Raw genomic sequence first — 23,521 nt, forward strand, 5'->3', positions numbered from 1 at the left:
CAAGAACTTTTTCAAGCTTGGGCCCGGCGAAATTTATGAGAGCTGCATCTCACGAAACGATCATCACATTCATCGAACGATTTCTGCATTTTCACAGGTCAGATACCATGGCTACAGACGCAGAGAGGAAGCGAAAGCTGGATCAGGATCAATTGGAACGGTCTACTTCATCGAAACGGCAAAAGTCATCCGACTCGAAGTCAAAGTCAACCAAGACAGCGAATGGCCCCAGCAATGGAAATAGCAAGAGGTCTGCCAGCCCGAAAGTCGTCGTGACGAGGATAGATCCTCGACATGCCGTCTCCAATTCAAAGGCTTCGCCGGAACTGGATCGCAAGGAGCGCAAGGCTGCGAAAACAGCACGAACGAGTGACGCCAATTCAATCGCTGGAGCTGCAGACGTCCCGAATGGCGGAATACTGGCCAAAGAGCAGCTTGATAAGGCGATGAATGGGGCTTCAAAGAATGGGCATGCTACTACAGGCCTCGCTGAGAATGGGTCGGACAGCACTTCTAAGCAGAAGGTGGACACCCAGCAAGCCGCATTGCAGGCTCCTACGACTGCCAGGCAGTCGAAGAAGGACAAGAAGAAGCAGAGGAGGCAGTCAGTACAATCTGCAAATCCGGACACAGAAATGGTCGATGTTGCGAAGAGCAAGTCCAAGAAATCCGCAAAGAAGAAGGCAAAGGCCGACGGTACGCATGTCAGTGCACCTGTGTCACTACTTCCGGCGAAAGAGAAGGAACAAAGAGCACTGGAGAAGAAAGAGAGACGACGAGTCGACAGAGAGGTTGTGAGTGGGTTGCGCCCAGACGAAGCCAGGACCGCGCCGAACGAGAACGGGTGGTGGCTGTCGCCTCCTGCTGCCGGTCGCTACCTCAATCATGACCCTATCTTCGTGCGAAGCGAGACATCGGAAGAGTGCCTCATTGCTGCTACAGTACGCGAATTGCAGCTGCTCTCGCTGGACACCTCTTTGGTCATTCGCACGCACATAGTTCCTGACGGTCGAAGCATTCTATGCTACTCCCTCAGCCCCAGCGACGAAGAATGTGTCGACATAGCGTACGATAACGGTGCCAAGGTACAATGGAACTGGATCACCTCCGAAATTGTCAAAGGAACATTCCCAGGACAGGAGACAACCATTGCGATGACTACCGCCAAGGTGATCGGAGACCGTGCCGAACTGTTCTACATCACACAAGCCAAGGGCGATTACATTCTTGTCGGGCAAAGGAAATCGCTGTTCAAGACGAAGCATCCCATCAGCAGCGTACAGGTGCTGGACAATGCCTCCTTTATCGTCTGTCTCAGCGAGGATGCCATCATCGTGGGTTCTCGAAAGGCCGTGAGGGAGGACTCCAATTACGTCTTTGTTGAAATACCTACAACCGTGCCGAGCACATGCGTAGACGCCCGAGTGATCACCCAGCCTTCCAAGACTGCCTCCAAGCAGTCGAATCAGCGATCGGAGGTAGCAATAGCGGTGGGCAACGCCGAGGGCCAGATCCATCTATACACTCAGTTCTCGGAGCTCCTCGTCGGGAGCGACAAGGCAAGTTTCCCGGCACCTCGCGTCCTGCACTGGCATCGCGAGCCATTGTCTGCTGTGAAGTTCTCCCGCGATGGCAATTACCTGATATCTGGTGGTAAGGAGACGGTTCTTGTGCTTTGGCAATTGGAGACTGGTAAGAAGCAATTCTTGCCGCATCTCACTGCTGAAGTGGAGCGTATCGTGGTCAGTCCGAACGGAACCAAATATGCGCTTCAGATGGGCGACAACTCGATCATGGTCATCAGCACCAGTGAGCTGAAGGCTGTGGCGAACTTCGCTGGACTTCAGCTTCCCGCACGATTGGAGAACATGGACGCAGACATTGACCTCCCACGAACTACGGCTTTGCTGCACCCTCAGAATCCACACCAGCTGCTGCTTACAGTCCCATCATCGCAGCCCAAATCCGCGGATGATATCACGACCAGACCATTCTTGCAGACTTTCGACACTCGCCATTCTCGCCACATCACGCGCCAGGCTCTGACCCGAAACAACGTCACCGACTTCAGCCTCGGCCCTGAGGACACGCCGATCGAGCCTCCAGATGTCTCTCACATCGCGATCAGTGCTGATGGTAACTGGCTTGCGACCGTGGACGACTGGTATCCGCCAGGCACAGACCTTGCGCCCGGAGCTTGCGATCTGGACCACTATGACGCTCTGCAGGTGAAAGAACAACAGCTACAGCGACGAGAAGTGCATCTCAAATTCTGGCACTGGAACGCTGCGGATGCCATCTGGACGTTGAGTACACGGGCCGATGCGCCGCATGCACGCTCCGCTTACGCAGATCTCGGTGCTGGAGCAGGTCGTGTACTCCAGCTGAAGGCGGATCCTGCCTCGAACACGTTCGCTACGATGGGCGAGGATGGCTGCATGAAGCTCTGGCGTCCGAGAAGCCGTACTCGCCATGGTGTGCCGCTGAAGGACGAGAATGGTGAGATCTTGGTGGAGTGGGTGTGCAAGCGCAGTGTACCTTTGCACATTCCTACCGAGATCCCCGGTCGCGCAGACTCTCCATTAGACGACGACGCGATGGATGAAGACGTCAAAGACGTCAATGCGCTTGCCGAACCAGCCGGCCAGCCCAATGGAAACGAGGTTGCGAAGTCGCAGCTGCAAGTGACAGCCGAGAGTCTGGCCGTCATCGCAGTCGACGACAAGGAGAACTCGCCGTCGATCCTTGCGGCTACCCTCTCCTTTTCACCGGACGGCTCCCTCGTAGCCTGCGGTCAAGTCGCCGGCCCCAACAGCGACACCTCGCATCCCCTCCTGCACTTCATCTCCACCTCCACCGGTAGCATCGTCGCCAGCAAATCCGGCCTCGTGGCGCCCGACGAAGAACTCATCGATACCGGTTTTCTTGACCGCTACTTCATCACCCTTTCGGTCGGCACGGTCCGAGTCTGGAATCTCGTGGATGACAGCCATCACTACTCCATCGCCCTGATGGGCGACGATGACGATCAACAAGATGCTATGCTGGCGGTCAACGAAGCGGATGAGACTTTTGCCATCGTCAGCACTGCGCCAATGTTCAAGACGGATGTGCGTGTGCCGCGAGTGGAAGTGTACTCACCGCGCCGACCGCAAAGTCTCTTCATGGCGGAATTCTCAGAGACGCCAGTGGCTCTGCTGGCCGCGAAGGGTGTGAAGGGATACACGGTCTTGTTTGAGGATGGCACGATTCGAAAAGTGCACTCGACTGTTACCAGCGTGCGGAGTGGACTGTTGGAGAACTTGGGTCATGATGCTGAAGACGAGTCCGTACAGCCACCTGCTGCTGCGACTATTGCAGAGGGTGCATTTACACCTCTGCCGACCGCGGCGGAGACTCTGGCGCTCATTCAGGGCAAGGACGGAGAGGACGCGGAGCTCACAGGCGCGCTGGGAAGTCTGGCGTTCGAGGAAGGCGAGGATGATCGTCCTGTCGTTCGACCGGAGCAGTTGGCGAGCATCTTCGATGTTGGGCAGAGTTCCGCGATGCCGCCCGTGGCGGACATGTTTGCCGCTGTTATTGGATTGTATGGGCGCAAACCAAGGACAAGGAGAGAAGAGGTTGGGGATGCAATGGAGCTGGCGTAGATGAGGTGAGAGTGTACACATGTACAGAATGAATATGACGGATTTGTGCAATGTAGACGTGCATATCATTGTGTCCTCCGTGATCACTGCATTCACCTCGACTCGTCATTTGGCTTCGGCAAAATTCATCGTGATGTCGTCTCAAGCCGTGGCCTGAATATCCTCTAGCTACAAGGTTTGCCTCTGCCATATTGGTCCCGAAGTCATCTCGACCTGTGTTCCTGACGCGACAATGTCGACAGCGTCGATCGCAAGTCCTCACGAGACGGTGCATCCGGAGAGCGGTGACTACAGAACGCCGCTTTCGCTTGCACTTTGCAGCGATCAGGGCCTCGCACTGGACAACCTCTTCCGGCCGAGACTTATCTGGTTCCTCCATTCGTTTTGTTTACCGTACACCTTCAACGCCGCCTCATCGTCCACCTCTTTTCTTAATCGGCACCTTGGTAAACCCATCATTGTCCACCTCCGGCACGGGCTTTTCCTTCGGCGCAGCAGCAGGAACAAGCAACGGCACTCCACCCATCTCCTCATCCTCGTCGCCATCCTCCTCTTCAAATCCATTCCATTCCGTCCCATCGTCCTCAGCCTCTTGATTCACCTCCACCAGCGCCACACTCCCCTTCATCTGCCCGCGTCCTCTATACCTCATCTCCACCTCCCTCGCCGCATCCAACGTCCTCTCCTCCACCAACCTCTTCTTCACCGCTAAGATATCCCTCGCGACTTGCACCTCACTCTCGTCTTCCACATTACAGTCGAACTCATCCTGCATGATCTGTAGCAGGACGCATTCCAGTTCTTCGGCGTCGGGGGTGGAGGTCGTGAGGAGGTCGGAGATGGCGCCGGCGAACCAGTCGCGTTTGTCTGGAGACGAGGGACCGCCCCAGAGGTTGGTGACGGCGACGTGGAGCGGGTGCCAGAGGGAGAGGAGGTACCAGATGCTGTGGTCAAAGGCGGTTTCGAGTTGTTCGGGCGAAGGTCCGTTTGTGGGATTTGGTGTGGGACCTGTGGGAGCTGTGATTGTGGACATGTTGGGTGGTAATGGTTGTGGGAGAGACAGTCGGTGTGGGTGTGGGTTGCAAGTGAACGTCTTCAAAGCTCAAGTCTGTCTGATCTTCCCCACCTTGAGCTCGACAACTTTTTCTCCAAGCCGGCGATTTGACCCTGCAGATGACCCGGCCTTGAGTCCTGCGACTGTTGATTGGCTGCTTCAGCTACCAGCACAAGCAGCTCACTCCGCAGTGAGATGGCAAACGCAATAGCAGGGATTGTCGACAGATTGACTGGACGATGAGACGAGTTGATGATGTCTGCTACATTGGCCCGCAGATGTCCATTGTTGTGTTGGAACACATCTGTGCATCTGTTCAATGTTCTATCGCGTTGCTCTGTTTCACCAACCATGTTTACGAAGATATGACGGGAGCGGTCCTAGCTTCGCTGCTTCACTCCTTTTACACTTCGGCCGGCCGTGTGGACTCGACCTGCTCTGCATTCCCTGTCTCATCTCCCGTCTCATAACTTCTTTTCGACCCGCGAAACCTCACCTCGGTGCTTCCAACGAAGATGTGCCGTCCACCGTCGCAGTGATGGATCGCGTGGACTGACCGGAAGAGCACCTCTGAGCATATTTCGCCTGCGACCCGGCTTCTGCGAGCGGTGACTCTGAAACACCGAATACACGATAAACGCCGACGCGACAAAGAGGCACGTCACCTCCACAATGCCCTTCAACACCTTCAGCGTCGCGACTGCGATCGCTCCCGGCGTCGTGGAGACATATCTCTCACACTATTTCAACCGAAAGCCGCTCAAGCAGAAGCCCACTGCACACATTTCCTACCACGAGGGCCTCCGCCTGATCCGTGCCTTTCTCGACTACGGATCCAAACACACCGTCGAGGACTTGCAAGCCTTCACTGCCCAGTGGGTGCCGGTGCCCACATGGGTCCGTACGATCGACATCGAGATTCCGCCTCAATTCCTCACGCGCAGCGCGAACATCCTCAAGAAACAGCTTGGACACTCGATCGATGTCGTGGGTGGAGAGACATGGTGGCAATGGCGCCGTCCGGAGAGCCCTCTACACGCCGAATGGATCGAGATGAAGAAGGACTTCAACGAGCGGAAACGTGAGGGAGTCAAGTGTGATCGCGTCATTCTCTACGTGCACGGCGGCGCGTACTACTTTGGAAGTGTGGACGAACATCGATACCAGATGCAGCGGCATGCGCGGAAATTGAAGGCTAGAGTCCTGACTCCGAGATACCGGCTGGCACCTCAGTTCCCATTCCCTTGCGGACTGTACGATTGCATCGCGACATACTTCTACCTGCTGGAGCACTTTGAGCCGAATCAGATCTTGTTTGCGGGAGACTCGGCAGGTGGAGGGATGGTGCTGAGTATGTTGGTGACATTGCGAGATCAAGGCTGTGTGATGCCGGCCGGAACGATCTTGCTCTCGCCGTGGGTGGATCTGACACATTCGTTTCCTTCTGTGGCCGGTAATGGAGAAGGAGACTACATTCCGCCATATGGGTTTCATCACAAGCCTTCGATGGCATGGCCGCCGCCGGTTGAAAGCGAGGACACGAAGAAGAGCGAGAGAAAGTTCACACAACCAACGGAACAGCCATTCGACGTGGTGGAGCTGCCTGCGACAATAGAATCAGGCATGACGGGCAAGAATCGCAGTCAAGACAATCTGTTGAAGAATGCTGCGAGAGAAGAGAAGGAAAAGCCCACAGTTCCATTGAACCAAGTTCCTGGACTTGGTGAAAGGCTGGAGATCAGCATCGACGACAAGCTGATAATCATTCGAGAACAGCTGCAGCTGTATGCGAAGAACGAGCTGCTGTCGCATCCTCTCGTGTCGCCTGTGCAGCAGCCGTCATTGGGCGGCCTTCCTCCAATGCTCATTCAGGTTGGAGGCGCTGAGCTGCTGCGTGACGAACAGATCTATCTAGCGCACAAGGCTGCCAGTCCGAGACAATTCCCACCGAGCGAAGCAATTCTCAGCAAATACGATCCTCAAAGAACTGTACTCAATCAGTACCCGCCCACGGACGTCCAACTACAAGTCTGGGAGGATCTGTGCCACGTTCCGCATACGCTCTCGTTCACACGACCGGCCAAGTACATGTATCGCTCAGTGGCTCAATTCGGAGCTTGGGCGCTCGCGCGAGCACAGCACAAAGGCATTGAAATTCTGGATGACGACGATGTCTCCATCATCAGCAACGGTTCAGAGAATGAGAAGGACGATGATTCTCCCACGAGCAAGACAACGGGAACAAGCGGTAAATCGCTCGGCAGCATTGGAGCAGAAGGAGTTTCTTCAAATCAGTACAAAAGCAAATCCGTCGGAGCAGTGGGTAAAGCCGGAGATCAGCTACCGCCCTTCAAGGATCACATGATTCGGCAGCGTGTGGACCGCCATGGAACAATCTTTCCGCTTCCTCTGCAGTCGGAGATCGCGAGCTTGCACTTGGACCCCGCCAGCATCGGAGCCATCAAATCGGGACCTGTCCGGAAATTCCTGGCGAAGAGGAATGAGAGTCAGTTGAAGTTCGCCAGCGAGTATAAGAAAATCGCCAAGAAGCGGACGAAGGAGCTCGAGAAGGGCTATGATAAGCCTGAGCAGGGAGAGTCTCCGCCACCGTCCGCGATTGTCAACCGGAAGCGGAAGGGTGTCGTGCCGGAGGAGAAAAAGCGAGGCAAGAGTTGGGGTCTGGCGATGTGGACAGGATGGGGAAGTTCCCACGACGAGAACACCATCGAGCGCGAAGAGAAGGTGGCGCAGGAGAGAGCCGACAATTCGCGGCCTGCCACCGCGACCGGTCTTGCTACCGACAGGAACACGACCCCAGGAAGCCCTGTCCAGGAGTCTTCTCTGGCCGCGCAGCGCAACAGCGACGGTGTGAGCGCACTCAGAATTCCCGAGAGTACCGCGGACGCCGCGACGAAAAAGCAACGCCGAACATCGAGCGCCAGTGTATTCTCGAAGTCTGCCAACAAAGGCAAGGACAGAGAAGGCGAGGAGGCCCGACCCAAGAGCTCCTATCGTCGTGTCACCGATGCCGGGCAGACTGGCAACGACGGGAATGGCCCCAACGTGCCAAATGTCCCACAGTCGCCGACATTCAGCCTCGCCAGTCCAACGCAGTTTTCCGCCCCATCTCCACTCTGGAATGACAATCGCCGTTCAAGCAACGCTTCGGCGATGCAGGACTTCCCCGAAGTGGTAGATGCCCGCACAACCAGACCTTCGCCGAACGCTCTAGCCTATGTTCCCAGCATGGGTGACACTGGCAAGGAGGCGGTCCAAGTGCCCGGCAGCAACAACACCTACCTCAACGCGAACAGCTCTCGGCCTCACAACGGCACTGTTGCCTATCCCTTCAAGCTTGGACGAGGCGGCAAAGATCACCCAGGAAGAGCCCAATCACCGAATCCTTCGACCATGACTCTCGACAGCCAGCATGACAGGGACAGTGTCCACGCGGGGCCGATCGCCACCGGAACGCTTGCACCTGCAGAATTACCTTCAAGTGTGGAGCCTAGTGAACTCGCGGAGCTCGGCCACCAACAAGCTGAAACAGCGATCGCCGTCCCAACGGGGGAAGCCGGCACGTCGTCGGGCAATGCTAGTCCAGTGGAGGACTTTCAATTCGAGACAATCACGTCCACAACCTCGCCGATACGCGACCGACCTGTGAGTTTCCTGTCCGACGACCCCACTCTCAAATACATAAAATCGCTCGGCGACGACGGTGGCGTCAGTCCCGTCCTTGAGACACCTCCCGCTCTGGTTCCATCGTCTGCGACATCCACCGCCAGACCGTACAGCAACAACAAATTCGAGTCGAGAGATTCCAGGTTGGGACACCTTGGTCCAGACGGCATGCCTACCAGTGCGTGGAGCTGGCGTTCAAAGCCCTCCGTGTCTTCGCAACTCGTTCCGAGCAGACCCAGCACGGCTGAAGCATCAGATGAAGACACGAAACCCGCCGCCGGCTTCTTCAAGCTGCGCAATCCCGTCTACGATCCTCGGGTCGGCGGTCCCCCACCAACCAACACCTCACAGCAATCGGTATCAGCTGGCGATATCACTCCACCATCGTCAGCAGTGCCCTTCAAGATGCGCCACACGATTTACGATGCCAAGGTCGCACCACCCGGTAGCACTGCGCCTGGACAGTCAAGTGAAGCCATTCCGAGCCTGCCGAGCAGTCGATCCTCTGCACACACCTTCAACGAGCAAGCGTCCTCCCGTCCAACCTCCGACACCCCACCTCCTCCGCCTCCCAAAGACGACAATCGATTACGAAGTAACAGCGCTGCTGCGAAGGGTATGCTGGACATCAAGGGAGGTTCGACCTCGGTCGAGAATGGAGCTGTGCGGACCAATGGTCATGCCAACGGACACTCGGAGAGTCAGCGACCACCACTTGAGTCTTTCATGACTGCGAGGGAGGATTTGAGGAACGAGAGGTAGATGTGGCGAGAGACGAAAGAGCAGGATGGCCGCAAGGCACCGCACCAGATGAAGAATGGTACACACCACTTCCCACGGAGGGTCATGCAGAAAGAGCATGGATGACATCGCGGGTTGCATTACAGTCTCACCAGCAGAGAATGAGGACCTCCAGCTACAAAGAGATGACATACCAAACGAACGAATTTCATGAGAGGGAGCATGGGATATGGACAATGTGTGCACTGTGTGAGAGATACCAGAGTTTGAGGGAAGAAAGTTGAGACTGTGGATACTTTAGCCTGAACTGTTCCACCGTACTGCTCTCTGCAGTTGCGGAAGTTTTTGCATGTCGCATCGCTGCCTTTCTCGTTCCTGGTCAATCGTCAGCTGCACTCATGATCTTTGTGCTGCGCTCGTCCCAGTACTCGACAGTGCAGTCCATTTTCACACATACGTAGGTGTACATGTAGACATGGTCTGCATCTTCCCAAGTAGAACGACCGGCTACAAGGCTCTCTAAACCCCTGATCCTTCCATCCGACGAAATCTGGAGAAAGCAAAGCCACTGGTGACTGGCCAATGAAAAGACATGCATTTGCCGCTCTCCGCAATATCCGATCCGACCTCCACCTTTGGAGGCTCTGGACTTGTTGACCGGAGAGTTTGGTATTTGTAGGGTTTGCCGCTCTGCTCTTGGGATTGCCATTCTGTTCCATTGCGGATCCGATTGAGAGAGCATACAAGTCGAAAGGTACTTCCTACACATCCTCTCCTTCACTCAAACTTTTTCCCCCCCTCTCCATTACCGCAGTCAGGACAGTGCCGGCCACTTCTCCCGAGCGAACCTCATATCTCGTTCCTCGATTCGAGCTCGGAGAGCGATCTGTAACCATGAACCGCGACAGCAATAACAAGCAAGCCGTCCAGCTCAGTGGCGAGGAGATTGCAAAGCACAACAGCAGGGAGTCTTGCTGGGTCATCATCCACGGGAAAGCATACGATGTCACAGAGTGTACGTCTCCCGTCCACCTTTCTCGCTCTCCGTCAAGCAAACGATGTTAACGATTGTCCACAGTCCTACCAGAACATCCCGGCGGCCCCAAGATCATCCTCAAGTACGCCGGCAAAGATGCAACGGAGGAATACGAGCCCATCCACCCGCCCGACACGCTCGACAAGTACCTCGACAAGAGCAAGCATCTCGGTGAGGTGAATATGCAGACGGTGGAGAAGGAGGAGAAGGAGGTGGATCCGGACGAGGTGGAGAGGCAGAAGCGGATCAAGGTCATGCCGATTTTGGAGCAGTGTTATAATTTGATGGATTTTGAGGCGGTGGCTAGGACGGTTATGAAGAAGACGGCGTGGGCATACTATTCGAGCGGTGCGGACGATGAAATTGTGAGTCTGGAGAGTGCGTGGTCTGCGTTTGCGCGGTGCATACTAATGACTGGACTTTCAGACAATGAGGGAAAACCACAGCGCGTTCCACAAGATCTGGTTCCGACCCCGAATCCTTCAGGACGTCGAGCACATCGACTGCTCCACCACCATGCTCGGAACAAAAGTCGACATCCCCTTCTACGTAACGGCCACCGCACTCGGCAAGTTAGGTAACCCGGAAGGTGAAGTGGTCCTCACCCGCGCCGCGAAGAAGCACAACGTAATTCAAATGATTCCGACCCTAGCCTCCTGCTCGTTTGACGAAATCGTCGACGCCAAGCAAGGAGACCAAGTCCAATGGCTGCAACTCTACGTCAACAAAAACCGCGACATCACCAAGCGTATCGTCGAGCACGCCGAGAAGCGCGGCTGCAAAGGCCTGTTCATCACCGTCGACGCACCTCAACTCGGCCGGCGCGAGAAGGACATGCGGTCGAAGTTCTCAGACGTTGGGTCGAATGTGCAGAACACGGGTGGTGACTCGGTCGATCGATCTCAGGGTGCTGCACGCGCGATTTCGTCATTCATCGATCCGGCGTTGCAGTGGAGCGATCTTCCCTGGTTCTTGTCCATCACGAAGATGCCCATCATCCTCAAGGGCGTGCAGCGCGTGGAAGATGTCATTCGCGCAGTGGCAGCCGGCGTGCACGGCGTGGTACTCTCCAACCACGGCGGTCGCCAGCTGGACTTTGCCAGATCAGGAGTGGAAGTGCTCGCGGAGGTGATGCCCGAGCTACGACGACTGGGTCTCGAGAACCGAATCGAAGTCTACATCGATGGCGGAATCCGACGAGCAACGGACATCATCAAGGCGCTATGCTTGGGCGCCAAGGGCGTGGGCATCGGCCGACCGTTCTTGTACGCCATGTCCGCGTACGGCCAGGCGGGCGTGGATCGTGCGATGCAGTTGTTGAAGGACGAGATGGAGATGAATATGCGGTTGATTGGGTGCAATGATGTGAGTCAATTGGGACCGGAGTTCTTGGATACGAGGGGTTTGAGCATGCACACCACATCTGTGGCGGCGGACACGTTGAGCTTGAATGTGTATGATCCGTTGGTGGGACCGAAGATTACGGCGAAGTTGTAGATGAGAAGTAATCTTGATCGCCTTATATCTCAACGTCACCCTCCTCTGCTACGATCACAGTCTGCTCGCAGACGCTAGACAGCACTACATCAAACTTGCACGCACGATTGCAGCTCACGCTGCGGGAGCTTCACAGCAGAAACACAGCTCGAGTCCTCACTTGCCTCGCATCGGCGCAATAAAACTTGCAGGGCCCGTTGGTTCGCCAGAGGTAAGCAGGCTGTGCAAGCGAGCAGATGAACACCGGACGATTGACACGCAACAGCGACGATGGAACTTGGAGCTGTACAGACGGTGCAATAGCTGCATTGTCTGCGATGCGATGCGAGAGAGAGAGACGACACGGTTTGTTCTCATTGCAGTCACGAAGCCTTGCTTCTACACAAAGTCCGTCCAGTGTGCTTGATCGTCCATGACTCTTCGATTTTTCTTTCAAAAAGTCCTTCATCTCCTTGGCCGCCGTGTCGCCCTCCGCCGAGACTAGGTGATACACTACGATTCGCTCTGTTGACCTTCAGGAGAGCATTGAGGAGCGTATCCTCCACCTGGTAAGGATCAGCGACGCTCAGACAACAAGGCGATAGGGAGCATGCGCTGCAGAGACTTCTTACCCGGGAGCGGACCACGCTGCTGGCGCGGAGGGAGAAAAGTAAGGGCTCAGTGTAGCGGTCGCGCGTTTGGGTCCGTTGCGGATTCTGCCATCGCACTGGTGGAGCGTGGGTTAGCTCAAAGCGAAGGGTTGCGGCAAGGAAGGACGTCCTTCCGCAGCAGGGAGTTCTAGTGGCGCATGTGCCTTGGCTTGGATCACGGGTGTTGACGCAGCAGATGTCGTTGGTGGCCATGGCGAGATCGATGGAGGCGGCGATCAGAGCCATGGAGAAAGTGGTGAGCTTCATGCTGGAATGGAATGGGCTGATGTTGAATTGGGCAGATTAATTTGGTGGGAAAGTGAGATTGCTGGACTTTGTTGTTGAGTTGGATGAATCTTTGACAAGGAAGAGGGAGAGAGCCGTCTTTTTGAATGTGGTCTCTCGAACAGGTCGAGCGAGCCCCTTCTTGCGACTGTCACTGGCAACGAGCAGACTGGCCATTGCTGACGTTACTCAAATTCCTGGTCGACACGAAAGCTTTTCTTATTCTGAACTCGAGGACGTCGTCGACGTGGTCGGGCTGCGAACTTGTTTCGGAGCGATCATAGTACGTCTTTGTTACAGACTGACCGATCCTACGTACAAGAGTAGGGAATGCCTGAAATCGGACGGATCCCACTGCTGCGTTGATGCCTTCAACGGCTTCGATCTCGAGGACCCGGCACCCCGATCATGTCGAGCGAGGACTGCGAGAGTCGATGCGGCCAGCGCAGTCACTGGGTTGACAATGTGGCGGTGTCCTGCGGTAGGAGCAAGTGGAACTGCGTGTCGGATTGGAGTGGCCAGTTTCGCGAGGCTTGTGTCAGAGACGGTGCTCACCATTGAGCAGGATGAGTGTTCAAGCGTGGTAGGTGATGTGGTCTGATGTTGTGGAATCTAACCCAGTGTTGACATGTGTATGCTGGGCTAGTCGCTTGGTCGCGGTTCCGTGTGCATTATGAAAACTGGTCGAGATTGTGTGTCTTTGGGTTTTCTTGGATGGATTTTCAACGACGCAATTCGAAAGGACAAAGGAGAAGAGATGGAAGGTTCAGCAGGGGTAAATATGCGCAAATCACACTCTTTTGAGGGAACGCCTTTCCTTTTTTTTTCTTTGATTGCATGTTGGATGGAAAGGCTCGCAAGGATGAAGCAATCGCATTCCCAGGGGTCCTCAAATATGCAAGCTTACCAACGGAGACTGAGTTCACGGGGAAGGTCCGCCAACCTGCACCGCAGGATGTCGAAAGCTGAATGCAAGATAGAGACTCCATGCTCATTCCCGTTCAAAACTCACTCGTGGCGGATGGCGTTGACATTCATCTCCGCCACCGACCCACTGTAACATCGCGAAAGGGATAGTGCTCATCGCAGAGCCTCATCCACGTGCGATGTTGTCAAGCACAGTACCATGGTCGTGTAGTAACAGCCCGTCACACATGGTCCGGAGCGGGCTGGAAAGGATAGATTCCGAGTCGTTGCGATCTGGACCACACATTCCCAATGGGTCGATGAGATCTGTCGAGATCTTGAGGCGTGGCGGTGGTGAATCATAGGAGGTGGTCCAGCCAGCTGAGAAACACATCTTGATGACGGGGTCTAGACCGCTCGAGTGCTTCCCTGCGATATCTGGACACGTGAGATCTTGTCTCTCTGCTGCAATTCGATTCCCGTGAATGGCGGTATCGTGGAAGTGAACGTTGTCGAAGAAGTGGTGATGATCTTGTCTCCCTAGAGTGGAGACTTCTAGGGCCGGCCAGGCCAAGCCGGCTCGGGGTATTCTTCAGAGACTGACAAGAGATCTGCTTTTGAGGTTTCTTGACGAGATCGACTTCCGGGGGAGAAGGCCAGGCGGTATATTCTTCTGTGATCAGCATGAATTATAGCAGAAGAGCAATAGACTGATCAGGTCATTGGTGCTGCAATGCGGTTGAAAAGGCCGCCGATCTCAGATGGCGATTTGGCGGGAGGCGTCTCGATCCCCGCACCCTTTTCGATGAGAGCATCACAGAGCATTGCTGGGGCCCACATCGACAATCTCGACCACCATCGTGACCAGCCCCGTCGATTGTGGACGATGCTCTGAGATCTACCACACAGGGACTTTGCCTTGGCCGTGTGGTCCTCGTCTGCATCCGCCGTGGTTCTGGTACGATCTGGTCTCAGATCTCCGGTCTTGCGGTTCCAACATCAACCACGATTGTGTATCTGTTCTGAAGCTGCCGGCCTGTCCGCAAATAGCCTCAATCGTGTCAATCAGCTAGAACTAGAAGCAGCATCTTCGTCACGGATGTTCAAGCCGTCACCCCTGTTCGCGTTCGGCCTTGTTCTGCCTGACTGATGATGACTTGTCGTCTGTACCTCTTTCCTGATTACCTACTACTATCGCCCGAACCCGACTTTGGAGTCTCACCTTGCTGTTACTCCATGACGTCTTGATTCATCTTTCATTGTTACAACTATTTACCGTACTCTTGTGATCACGGCATCTGATCACTCCTACACCTACACGAAACGATATATCCTCCCATCTGAACGAACGCACCATCACCGCCACTTTGCAGCACGCAGACGTCATCGCACTGCGCCTTCGATCCACGACATCTCGCAGCTCACACAGCAACGACTCCCGGTGGAAACGGTCACCGACGATCAAGAACAGGATCGACAAGTTTGCAAGAGAAAGTGTCGACGCCAAACACATGGAAGAGGGGAGTGAATCGAGCGCCTGCACGTGAAGTCGTCCCGAGCGCAACGCTGGATACCTCAACAGCAGCAGCCGTGCCAGAAGGCCAGTCCTTCAGCCTGGCAGCGACCGCACCCACAGTCTTGATGAGCCAAGATGGGTCGCCGCTGGTCGAGAAACACGATGCGCCCGTCGCTCTGACACCTCACGAGCACGCGCGACAACTGGTCCGTCTGATCCAGTGCTCGCAGTGCTCCAGGCCTTTCCGGAATCCGGTCACATTGCCGTGCGGTAATTCGCTGTGTCGACAATGTCTCCCGCAGGCTCTGGAGCGGGAAGGCATTTCGTATCCAGATTTGCCCGAACGTCGTCATGGATTTCAGTGTCCGTTCGAGGACTGTGGTCTACAACATCCGGCTTCGGATTGCAGTATTGACGTCACCTTGTCCAAACTTATGGAATCAATCGCGGAAGTCGTGGCGAAATACAGCTCGATGACGGGACATTCACAAGCCGTTGCGGAGGAAAGCGGTCGGTGGGATGAAGTGATGAGCTCACAACCGTCGTCGGAAAAGCCCCATCTCCATGAGTGTCCGGGTGGAAAACTGGTTGCGACCTACCGTCTAGCAGCGGAAGGCCATCTCGAGTACAACAAGGACTTGACTTATGAAGACAATCTCGCCGACCGAGATAGCAGCGCGGCACTGGACCTCAACGTCTTTTCAGATCTCCTGGAATCGACACAAAAAGAGGTCGATTGCCAAGTCTGCTACAGTATCATGCTGGATCCAGTCACCACCTTCTGCGGCCACACTCTTTGCCGGAAATGCATGGCTCGCGTGTTCGATCATTCTCTCCACTGCCCGGTCTGCAGAAGGGAACTCGCTATTCCTCCGTCTCTCGTGAAGCAGCCCAGCAATAAAGCGTTGGTCAGCTTGCTGAATGGCCTATGCCCGGATACGATCGCGGCGAGAGCAGAAGCGATGGCATTAGAAGAGAGAGGCAGCGATGGACGATCGAACGTCCCGCTCTTCGTCTGCACGCTGGGCTTTCCCAATCAACCCACGTTTCTGCGAATCTTCGAGCCCAGATATCGACTCATGCTCCGGCGAGCGATGGAGGGTAACCGAGAATTTGGCATGCTCATGTACAACCGCTACAACGAGCCTCAAGGAAGTCTGGGGACCGTCCACTTCTACCAATACGGAACGATGCTGCACATCATCCACGCACAAGTACTTGCCGACGGGACTAGCTTGATCGAAACGCAAGGCATGTACCGTTTTCGAGTGAAGTCGTCAGATACTCTCGATGGTTACCTCATCGGCGAAGTGGAGCGCTTGGACGATGTCAACCTCGCCGAAGAAGAGCGAATCGAGGCTGAAGAGACCGCGGTTCCAGCCAGCACGGAAGAGGACATGGCGTCGCAAATCAATCGCATGTCTACACAAGATCTGTTCGCATTCAGCAAGGAATTCATCGTGAAGATGCAAGCTCGAAGCGCAAATTGGCTGCAACAACGCGTTCTGGACATTCACGGCCAACCCCCGGATGATCCGGCTTTATTCGCGTATTGGTTCGCCAGCGTTTTGCCGATTAGTGATGAGGAAAAGTACAAGTTGCTGGGTACGAGGACTGTGCGGGAAAGGCTGAAGATTACGGCGACATGGATTCGTCGGATTGAGTCACAACGATGGTGAGTATCTCCCCGTCTTGCCTTGTTGTTTTTGTTTGGTTGTCTTTTGATGACGCGCAGGCCGGTCGCATTGCATGTTTCCTTGTCGTCGGACTCACGCTGACCGGTTTGCGCGTTGAAGGCCATCACCTCCTACTGAAGATGAGGAGGAAGAAGAGACCGAAGAAGAAGATGACGAGGAAGAGGAGGAGGAGGAAGAAGAAGAAGAAGAAAACGACGACGACGAGGCTCCAACACAGTCTCAGCCATCATCACAAAACTAACAGAATGAACAACAGGTACCAATCCAATTCCTGCCGCATCTTATGACTCGCTGCCGCGCACTACCTGGGTCCGATCATCTTGTTGATCTCCGCCATATTCCTGCACTGGACTCGGTCCACACCCAACGATGCCGCTTGATTGTGAAGCCTGATCCGCGATCACGGCTGGACAAATTCGCTCCAAGTACGGCATCACATCTCCGATGGAACGGCAACTTGAATGCTCCACCCACGAGAGCAGTGCTCCCTCTTTATGCAGAGACGTCGGAAGGGACCATTTACGAACTGAATGCACGCAATCTGCAAACGCAACGAAAGGGAACGGACGGGAACTGATATGGGGATGTTTACGTGCCACACGGCGCAAAGCTCTACATGTTATAGCAGTTGGAGGAGGGCAGCAAAGTGGAGGAGAATGAAGGAATTGCATTTACAGTTGGGCATGGCGTTGTTCTTGTACAGCCTTGCGGAAGTATTGAAATTTCCGCCTTTCCTTATCATCGCTATTGTCACATGGCCGTGAATGTCATCAATGAGAGAGCAATGGATGTGCTGCTGTACGAAGCACATCCGCGCTGGACGCACCGCCCATGACCGAAAGATCGTCGATACCTTCGCTGACCACTCTCATTCGCACAACATCATGAAAGCATCAACACGCTGCCACGCACGAGCTATCACTTTACACGCCCACGCTAATGTGAACCGCTCGCACGTGCATGTCACTCTGAAGGCTTCGCTTCCTCGGAACTTTCTCCTGCGTGGGACGTCCTGCAGCTTGCGGCTTGGCTGTCACGGACGAGGCAAGGCGGTGCAGCCTCGGATTGACTGTACGGCGCTATTGGGCCGGCTACTCTCCCAGGACTTCATAATGGCACCGTCAAAGATGAGAGAGTAGAATACAGAGGACATCAAGCTATGCACCGTTTGCGAGTCTTGTCAACGACGTGGTTTCGTAATCAGGTATCGACCGATTCGTTCATTTCCTCGCCTCAATCGCCCAAGCCCACAATCTCAGGATACCTCTCCGTCGAGTTCTTGTCCACGATGATATAATCCTTAATCACAGCCGTGCCATTCTCCACCATTGCAATCTGCTCGTCCGTACACGTACCATGCAGATCCCAGAGATAACAAACCTGCTTGATCTCCTTCCAATCCGTCTGAACCTCATTCTTGACGCTACGGGCATCTTGGATGCCCTTGGAGGAGTATCCGTCCGCGGGAACGGTTCCCGTGGCGATGTCTTTCCCGAAGATCGCGCGGTTGAAAATCTGGAGGGCGGTCTCGGGCTGTAGTTCTGCGCTTCCATGGGTGCCCTGATAGACCCGGGAAAACGACAGGTTACCGTACTGCCGCACGAGACCGCCGACATAGGAGCAGTTGGTGTGAATCTCTTCATAGCCCGCGGCGTGAAAGTTGGCGGTGTTGGTGTAATTGATCGCAAGGGATGCCGCGTCACCGCTGATCCAGTTCTTTTTATGCTGCCGTCAGTACACTCTGTACAAGCAGGATCGCTCTCAGTTGGAACTCACGCAAAGGTAGTCTCTATCTCCGTAGGTCAAAGCGACTTTGATTCCCCGGTCAAGCAGGTAACCAAACTTGTTGATCCACCCCGGCCGTGCAAAGTCGCCCACTCTTCTGAATGCATGAACAGCATCATCCGAGCGGACCGTCCAGTTCGAGTGCATGCCCAGCGCCTGTTGTACATGCGGCTGTTGCAGGAAGGCGTGCGCGAAGGGAGGTTCCCGCGAAAGAGATGCTGGAACGGTTATGTCGTAGTAGCTTCGATTGGAGTACGAGTACAAGTGCTGAACGTTTTCGTCGCAGTAGTTACCGGCTTCTGCGCAGATGTGATTGACCGTCTCGTTCACGCCAATGGCTTGGGGATCGTATTGAAGTGACAAGTTTCCACATTGGTAGGCTTGGTCGAGGCAGCCTCCGGGTTTGTTGAGGTTATTCGTCATCGTTTGGTAGACGGTGTCATTGACGGCCTGAATACCGTAGGTGTTGTCTAGGCGTGGATTGTCATTACCCGGTTGCAAAATCTTGATTTCGTCCAACTTACCCACTGCGAACTCGGGATAGCTGAACCATTGGCCCGCTACAGCGACCATTAGCAGAGTCGAACTTCACGCCGTCGAGAGAGCACTCACGCAAGTCGAACAATCCGTTCTCGATCAATAGCATATTCAGCGGTAGAATATACTGCTCTCCTTTGGTCGGCCATTTGCCTTGTCGAATGCGTTCGTTCTGCTCTTCAAAGAACTCAAACACAGCAGGAGCATACTTTCCAGCATAGGAAACGCCAGAAAGACTGATCGAGCTGGCCTGATACTCGCGAAACTCTTGGAACCAGGCCTGAGCAAAATGCCACATGGCGTAAGCAGCGTCCGTGGATCCCATGGATGTCTTATATGTATCGTTCGCAGGATACCTGCCTACGAGCAGAGTCGTGTTCTGCTCCGGCACCGACGATCCTTCTGGCAGCGGGGTGATGGTTTCGTTGACACGATCGACGGTGACGTTGTGAAAGGTGCTGTATGAAAGTCCAACTTGTACCGGCTGGTCGAGATATAGCATATTGACTTCATTGTTCCAGGAATAGGGATTCAGAGTCGTGGAATTGCCATCCGGGTTGACTTTGCATGGGCCATTGTAGCTCAACGGCATTCCAGACGAGCTGTAGGCCGGTCCGCCGTAGTACCAGATGGAGAGTGGTGCGTTGTGAGGATCCTTGCGAGCCTCGAAGAACCAGAAAAAGGTGTTGATCTCCCATGTCTGGTTCTTGATGCCGTGTTCAGCTAAGGCGTTTGGTGGGATATGAACGTAGCCGGAGAAACCTCGAACGCCTGGCGTCGTCTCGCAGATAAAGGTCTCCTTGTAGGATATCGTGACATTGTTGTTAAATTGAGACCGGAGGACAGTAATACCTTCAGGCTCTGGAGGAAATTGAGCAGAGCAAAAGAGCGATGCCGCTAGCAGTCGAAGTAAGATCAATGCTCGCATTGTGGGCGTCGAATGATTGACAGGTGTACTTTCGCAAGAGCGAGGGCAACACAGCCAGCTAAATGAAGCAGTGCAGCGAGATCCGGATACAGTCTGCCGGCGAAAGTTTCATAAGAATTTGAAAGGGAACCGCAGGACAGGCATGTCCTGGTATATGAGGAGGTAACGTTGTGGCTCTTACCGCTCGTCGGCGAGGAGTTAATGTCGTCGCTTTGATCGCTCGTCGGCGAGGAGGTAAGGTCATCGCACTCGTGCAATTCGTTACGCTTATGCTTGATCGACCACGTTGATGCCTGCACATCTGACCCATCCTTTATTGACTATGTCCTGATCGTGTTACTACATTAGAAGGACATCGAGCTCGTCGAAGGAACAGGGAGATATAATATCCAAAAACGGACTGTATCGGCGCGGCGGCGAATTTCTGAGCGACTGTTGCGATGCTGAGCACAGTGCGAGTTGTACTTGGGAAACAACTCATCCGGAAGCTGAGAACGTCGTTCGGCCAATGAGAGGTCAGAGAATACCACCACCATAAAGTTCTCACCAGTCAGCAATAGCAGTAAGCTGCGTGCCAGTGAGTGAGGCCATTACATCGAATGTCGCTGCTCTCGCTCTTGCTGGTAGCCGGCAGAGTGATGCCGTCGCTGGCGGTGAGGACGTCAGCGAGCGCATGCAGCTGCTGAGCATTGGTGCGCTACATTCGGAGCTGTGTAATATGTTCGATACCCAAGCGTTCGAGCGGGATGCAGTTGATGTAAATTCATCAGAGCATGTGGTTGAGATGGGCGCAGATCTCGGTAGATCCATTGTTTGGCATCGCATCTGGCTCGCGAGGAGATTTGGAGCTCTTTCGTGGTCGTTTGAGACTGGCAGTACAGCAGGTCTTCGATACTGGCAAGTCAAGCAAGTCGACATGGTCAATCGATGACTGACAACTAACTGACTCTCTTTGACGAGTGATTTCAATACTGCTTCCAGGTATAATACCGGGTTCTCGGTTGTGATTGGAGACAGGCTCCGTGCCATTCGGGCAAGGTCGCTGTCTGATCGATCTTCATATCGGTGGACGCACTCTTCGAGGATGCCAATGGAGAGAAGATGTAGCCGCCGAGGCACAGCCAGACGATTCTAGACCCTCAATTGACGGCAGAAGTAACGAGGAGAGCCGTGATCCAGACCGAGAAGACGGTCGTCCATCGAGAGTTGATGGAAGCCAAAGGTGAAAGGTGATATCGGCGTTCGAAGAGGCTGACGGGTGACGGAACGGACCGCTCTCACTCCTGCCGTCCACGAATCCACGGCGCCGGTTACGCGCTGGCCTTGCGAATCCAAGACTCCACCGCAGCCATTCATCCCACATCGCGCAGCTTGGCTCGGTGTCTGTGAAGGAAGGTCGACCACTGCTTGCTCTCCGTGCCTTGGGAACACAAGCCACCGTCTCCTGCATCCGACCTCTCGTTACGCGCTGCATACACCGTACACCTCGGGTGGTGGTGGCTGCTGGTGCTGCTGCTGGTGCTGTCCGGTCGGGCGGCGAGAGAGATCATGCACTGGCGGTATTGGCATTGCTGCAGCGCTATATTCGTCTGCCATTCCCCTGTCCCGTGAGTCCGTCTCTCTTTTGCCCTCTTCAGGTAACGCCCTGTCAATCCATACCATGCGAATACTCCACTCCTCCTCCACCCTCCGTGTGACCGCACTTTGAGCGTGCGGTGAGAGACATTGATCGAAGGCATTGCTACTGTACTGGAGTCCGACCGAGTCGAATAACACCTCCCGCCGAAGACTCAACTCCGCCTTGCGATCGTTACCGAACCGCCGGAACCCACCTCGACGTCGCCATGTCGCTCAAGCAAGAAATCGAGACATGGGTCGCCGCCCTGGCCGCATACGACCACAACGAGTTTGACAACGCCATCAAGTGCTTTGAGCACATCGCCGATACCTCCAAGATCCTCTTCAACTGTGGTGTGATCCATGCGACACTGGGCGAGCACGCTCGGGCTGTGGAATGTTATCAGCGAGCCGTGCAACTCGATCAATACCTTGCCATTGCGTACTTTCAACAAGGCGTCAGCAACTTCTTGATGGGAGACTTTGAAGAGGCGCTGGCGAATTTCAATGATACACTGTTGTACTTGCGAGGGAATAACAATATCGACTATGAACAGCTGGGATTGAAGTTCAAGCTGTTTTCCTGCGAAGTGCTGTTCAACCGCGGATTGTGTTACATCTACCTACAACAAAAGGATGCCGGAATGCAAGATCTGATCTTTGCGACCAGGGAGAAAGTAGTACCGGATCACGATGTCATCGACGAGGCCATTCGGGAGCACGCGGAGGGATATACTGTGTTTTCAATACCCGTCGGAGTGGTCTACCGCCCGAATGAAGCGAAGGTCAAAAATCTCAAGACGAAAGATTACCTGGGCAAGTCAAGACTAGTAGCAGCGCAAAACCAACAACCATCACATGTCGACCCTCGCCGCCAGGCCGCTTTAGCAGCCAGAGCTATCGACGACCGACCCGGAGAGAAATTGTCTTATGCAGCGTTGAACTTGGTAAGACCGGATCTGAGAAGTCGATCATCCCGACAACAATCCGAGCCGCCGCTCCAACGCAATGTCTTTCCACCCACACCGCCGCCAGAATTGGAACGACCCGACTCCGCCCACGGCAAGCGCAAGTCTACGGAAAGCACAAACTCTGAAAGGTCAACGCTACAGCAAGCTCGGCCTGGTGCAAAGCCGCTTCGGCTTGAGCTAGGCGCTGCCGCATTCGAGCAGAGATCCCCACCCACAGAGCAGCGACCTCGTATCGCGCCAAAGCGATCAGAATCAGAGCGACCCGCAATGAGAAGGGAGAACCCCGGCGGATACAGTCGCACCTCAGATCAAAATCGTGCAGAAAAACGACGAAGCTACCGCGAACCCATACCGGAAGTCCGGATCGTGGAGGATCCGATCGAGGCATACAGTGAACAAGCATATCAACCGCACGTGCCCACTCATCAAACATCACGATCGAGCGCACATCGGAGCCAACCCTTCTCGATCGAGGAAGTGGAAGAGGAAGCTGAGGACGTCGTCTCGCCATCGGACTTCTCTCCACTAGCATTCGAAATCGTCGCGCCTCGACCCTTGAACACCACACATACCCGCCGACCTTCAAACTCCCGCCGAGCGCCGGAGATCCGCAAAGTGCGAATCAAAGTGCATGCCGAAGACATGCGGTATGTGATGACTTCTCCCAACGTCACATACCAGGAACTCGTCGGTCAGATCCAGGTCAAATTCGCATTCAAGGGCGAATTCAAGCTGAAGATCAAAGACGAGGATGGCGATATGGTGACCATGGCCGACCAGGACGATCTGGACATGGCGATGGGGACGTGCAAAGCCGCCGCGGCGAAGGAGATGGCGGAGATGGGCAAGATGGAGGTCTGGGTGCAGGAGGTGTGATGGTTTGATGATCAGCGTTGGTGTTGAGTCGAGGAGGATGCATTGCTTGGGATGCATTGCATTTGAGCTTACGCTCTTTTTTCTTTTTGATTGCAATCTAGGGTCCCACAGCACC

At 54.7% G+C, this 23,521-nt stretch overlaps 8 protein-coding genes across 8 annotated transcripts; 6 read left to right on the forward strand and 2 right to left on the reverse strand.

Annotated features, from left to right (window-relative positions):
• Positions 1 to 107: 107 nt before the first annotated feature.
• MYCGRDRAFT_107882 (uncharacterized protein) lies at positions 108 to 3,647 on the forward strand (the record flags this gene model as incomplete). Its single annotated transcript, XM_003854737.1, has 1 exon — positions 108 to 3,647. One exon carries the CDS (start codon positions 108 to 110, stop codon positions 3,645 to 3,647), a length of 3,540 nt encoding a protein of 1,179 aa, XP_003854785.1.
• A 412-nt stretch (positions 3,648 to 4,059) lies between these two features.
• Positions 4,060 to 4,724, reverse strand: MYCGRDRAFT_107883 (uncharacterized protein; the record flags this gene model as incomplete). The annotated part of the gene is made up of 1 exon (XM_003855693.1): positions 4,060 to 4,724. The coding sequence occupies one exon, from the start codon at positions 4,678 to 4,680 to the stop codon at positions 4,060 to 4,062; it is 621 nt and encodes a 206-aa protein (XP_003855741.1).
• Positions 4,725 to 5,373: 649 nt separating this feature from the next.
• On the forward strand, positions 5,374 to 7,437 carry MYCGRDRAFT_67888 (uncharacterized protein; the record flags this gene model as incomplete). The annotated part of the gene is made up of 3 exons (XM_003854738.1): positions 5,374 to 6,294; positions 6,364 to 6,949; positions 6,983 to 7,437. Coding segments are annotated over 3 exons (1,962 nt in total), but the record flags the coding sequence as incomplete, so codon positions are not given.
• A 611-nt stretch (positions 7,438 to 8,048) lies between these two features.
• Positions 8,049 to 8,712, forward strand: MYCGRDRAFT_103073 (uncharacterized protein; the record flags this gene model as incomplete). Its single annotated transcript, XM_003854739.1, has 1 exon — positions 8,049 to 8,712. A coding segment is annotated over one exon (600 nt), but the record flags the coding sequence as incomplete, so codon positions are not given.
• A 1,163-nt stretch (positions 8,713 to 9,875) lies between these two features.
• Positions 9,876 to 11,659, forward strand: mdlb1 (uncharacterized protein; the record flags this gene model as incomplete). The annotated part of the gene is made up of 3 exons (XM_003854740.1): positions 9,876 to 10,141; positions 10,205 to 10,527; positions 10,589 to 11,659. 3 exons carry the CDS (start codon positions 10,021 to 10,023, stop codon positions 11,657 to 11,659), a joined length of 1,515 nt encoding a protein of 504 aa, XP_003854788.1.
• Positions 11,660 to 15,120: 3,461 nt separating this feature from the next.
• MYCGRDRAFT_35590 (uncharacterized protein) lies at positions 15,121 to 16,674 on the forward strand (the record flags this gene model as incomplete). The annotated part of the gene is made up of 1 exon (XM_003854741.1): positions 15,121 to 16,674. One exon carries the CDS (start codon positions 15,121 to 15,123, stop codon positions 16,672 to 16,674), a length of 1,554 nt encoding a protein of 517 aa, XP_003854789.1.
• Positions 16,675 to 17,925: 1,251 nt separating this feature from the next.
• MYCGRDRAFT_90471 (uncharacterized protein) lies at positions 17,926 to 19,942 on the reverse strand (the record flags this gene model as incomplete). The annotated part of the gene is made up of 4 exons (XM_003855692.1): positions 17,926 to 18,417; positions 18,469 to 18,947; positions 19,002 to 19,037; positions 19,090 to 19,942. The coding sequence occupies 4 exons, from the start codon at positions 19,940 to 19,942 to the stop codon at positions 17,926 to 17,928; spliced, it is 1,860 nt and encodes a 619-aa protein (XP_003855740.1).
• A 1,670-nt stretch (positions 19,943 to 21,612) lies between these two features.
• On the forward strand, positions 21,613 to 23,406 carry MYCGRDRAFT_67898 (uncharacterized protein; the record flags this gene model as incomplete). The annotated part of the gene is made up of 1 exon (XM_003854742.1): positions 21,613 to 23,406. The coding sequence occupies one exon, from the start codon at positions 21,787 to 21,789 to the stop codon at positions 23,404 to 23,406; it is 1,620 nt and encodes a 539-aa protein (XP_003854790.1).
• Between the last annotated feature and the right edge of the window lie 115 nt (positions 23,407 to 23,521).

This window comes from Zymoseptoria tritici, chromosome 2 (genome assembly GCF_000219625.1).
Source record: "Zymoseptoria tritici IPO323 chromosome 2, whole genome shotgun sequence".
NCBI classification, from domain to species: domain Eukaryota; kingdom Fungi; phylum Ascomycota; class Dothideomycetes; order Mycosphaerellales; family Mycosphaerellaceae; genus Zymoseptoria; species Zymoseptoria tritici.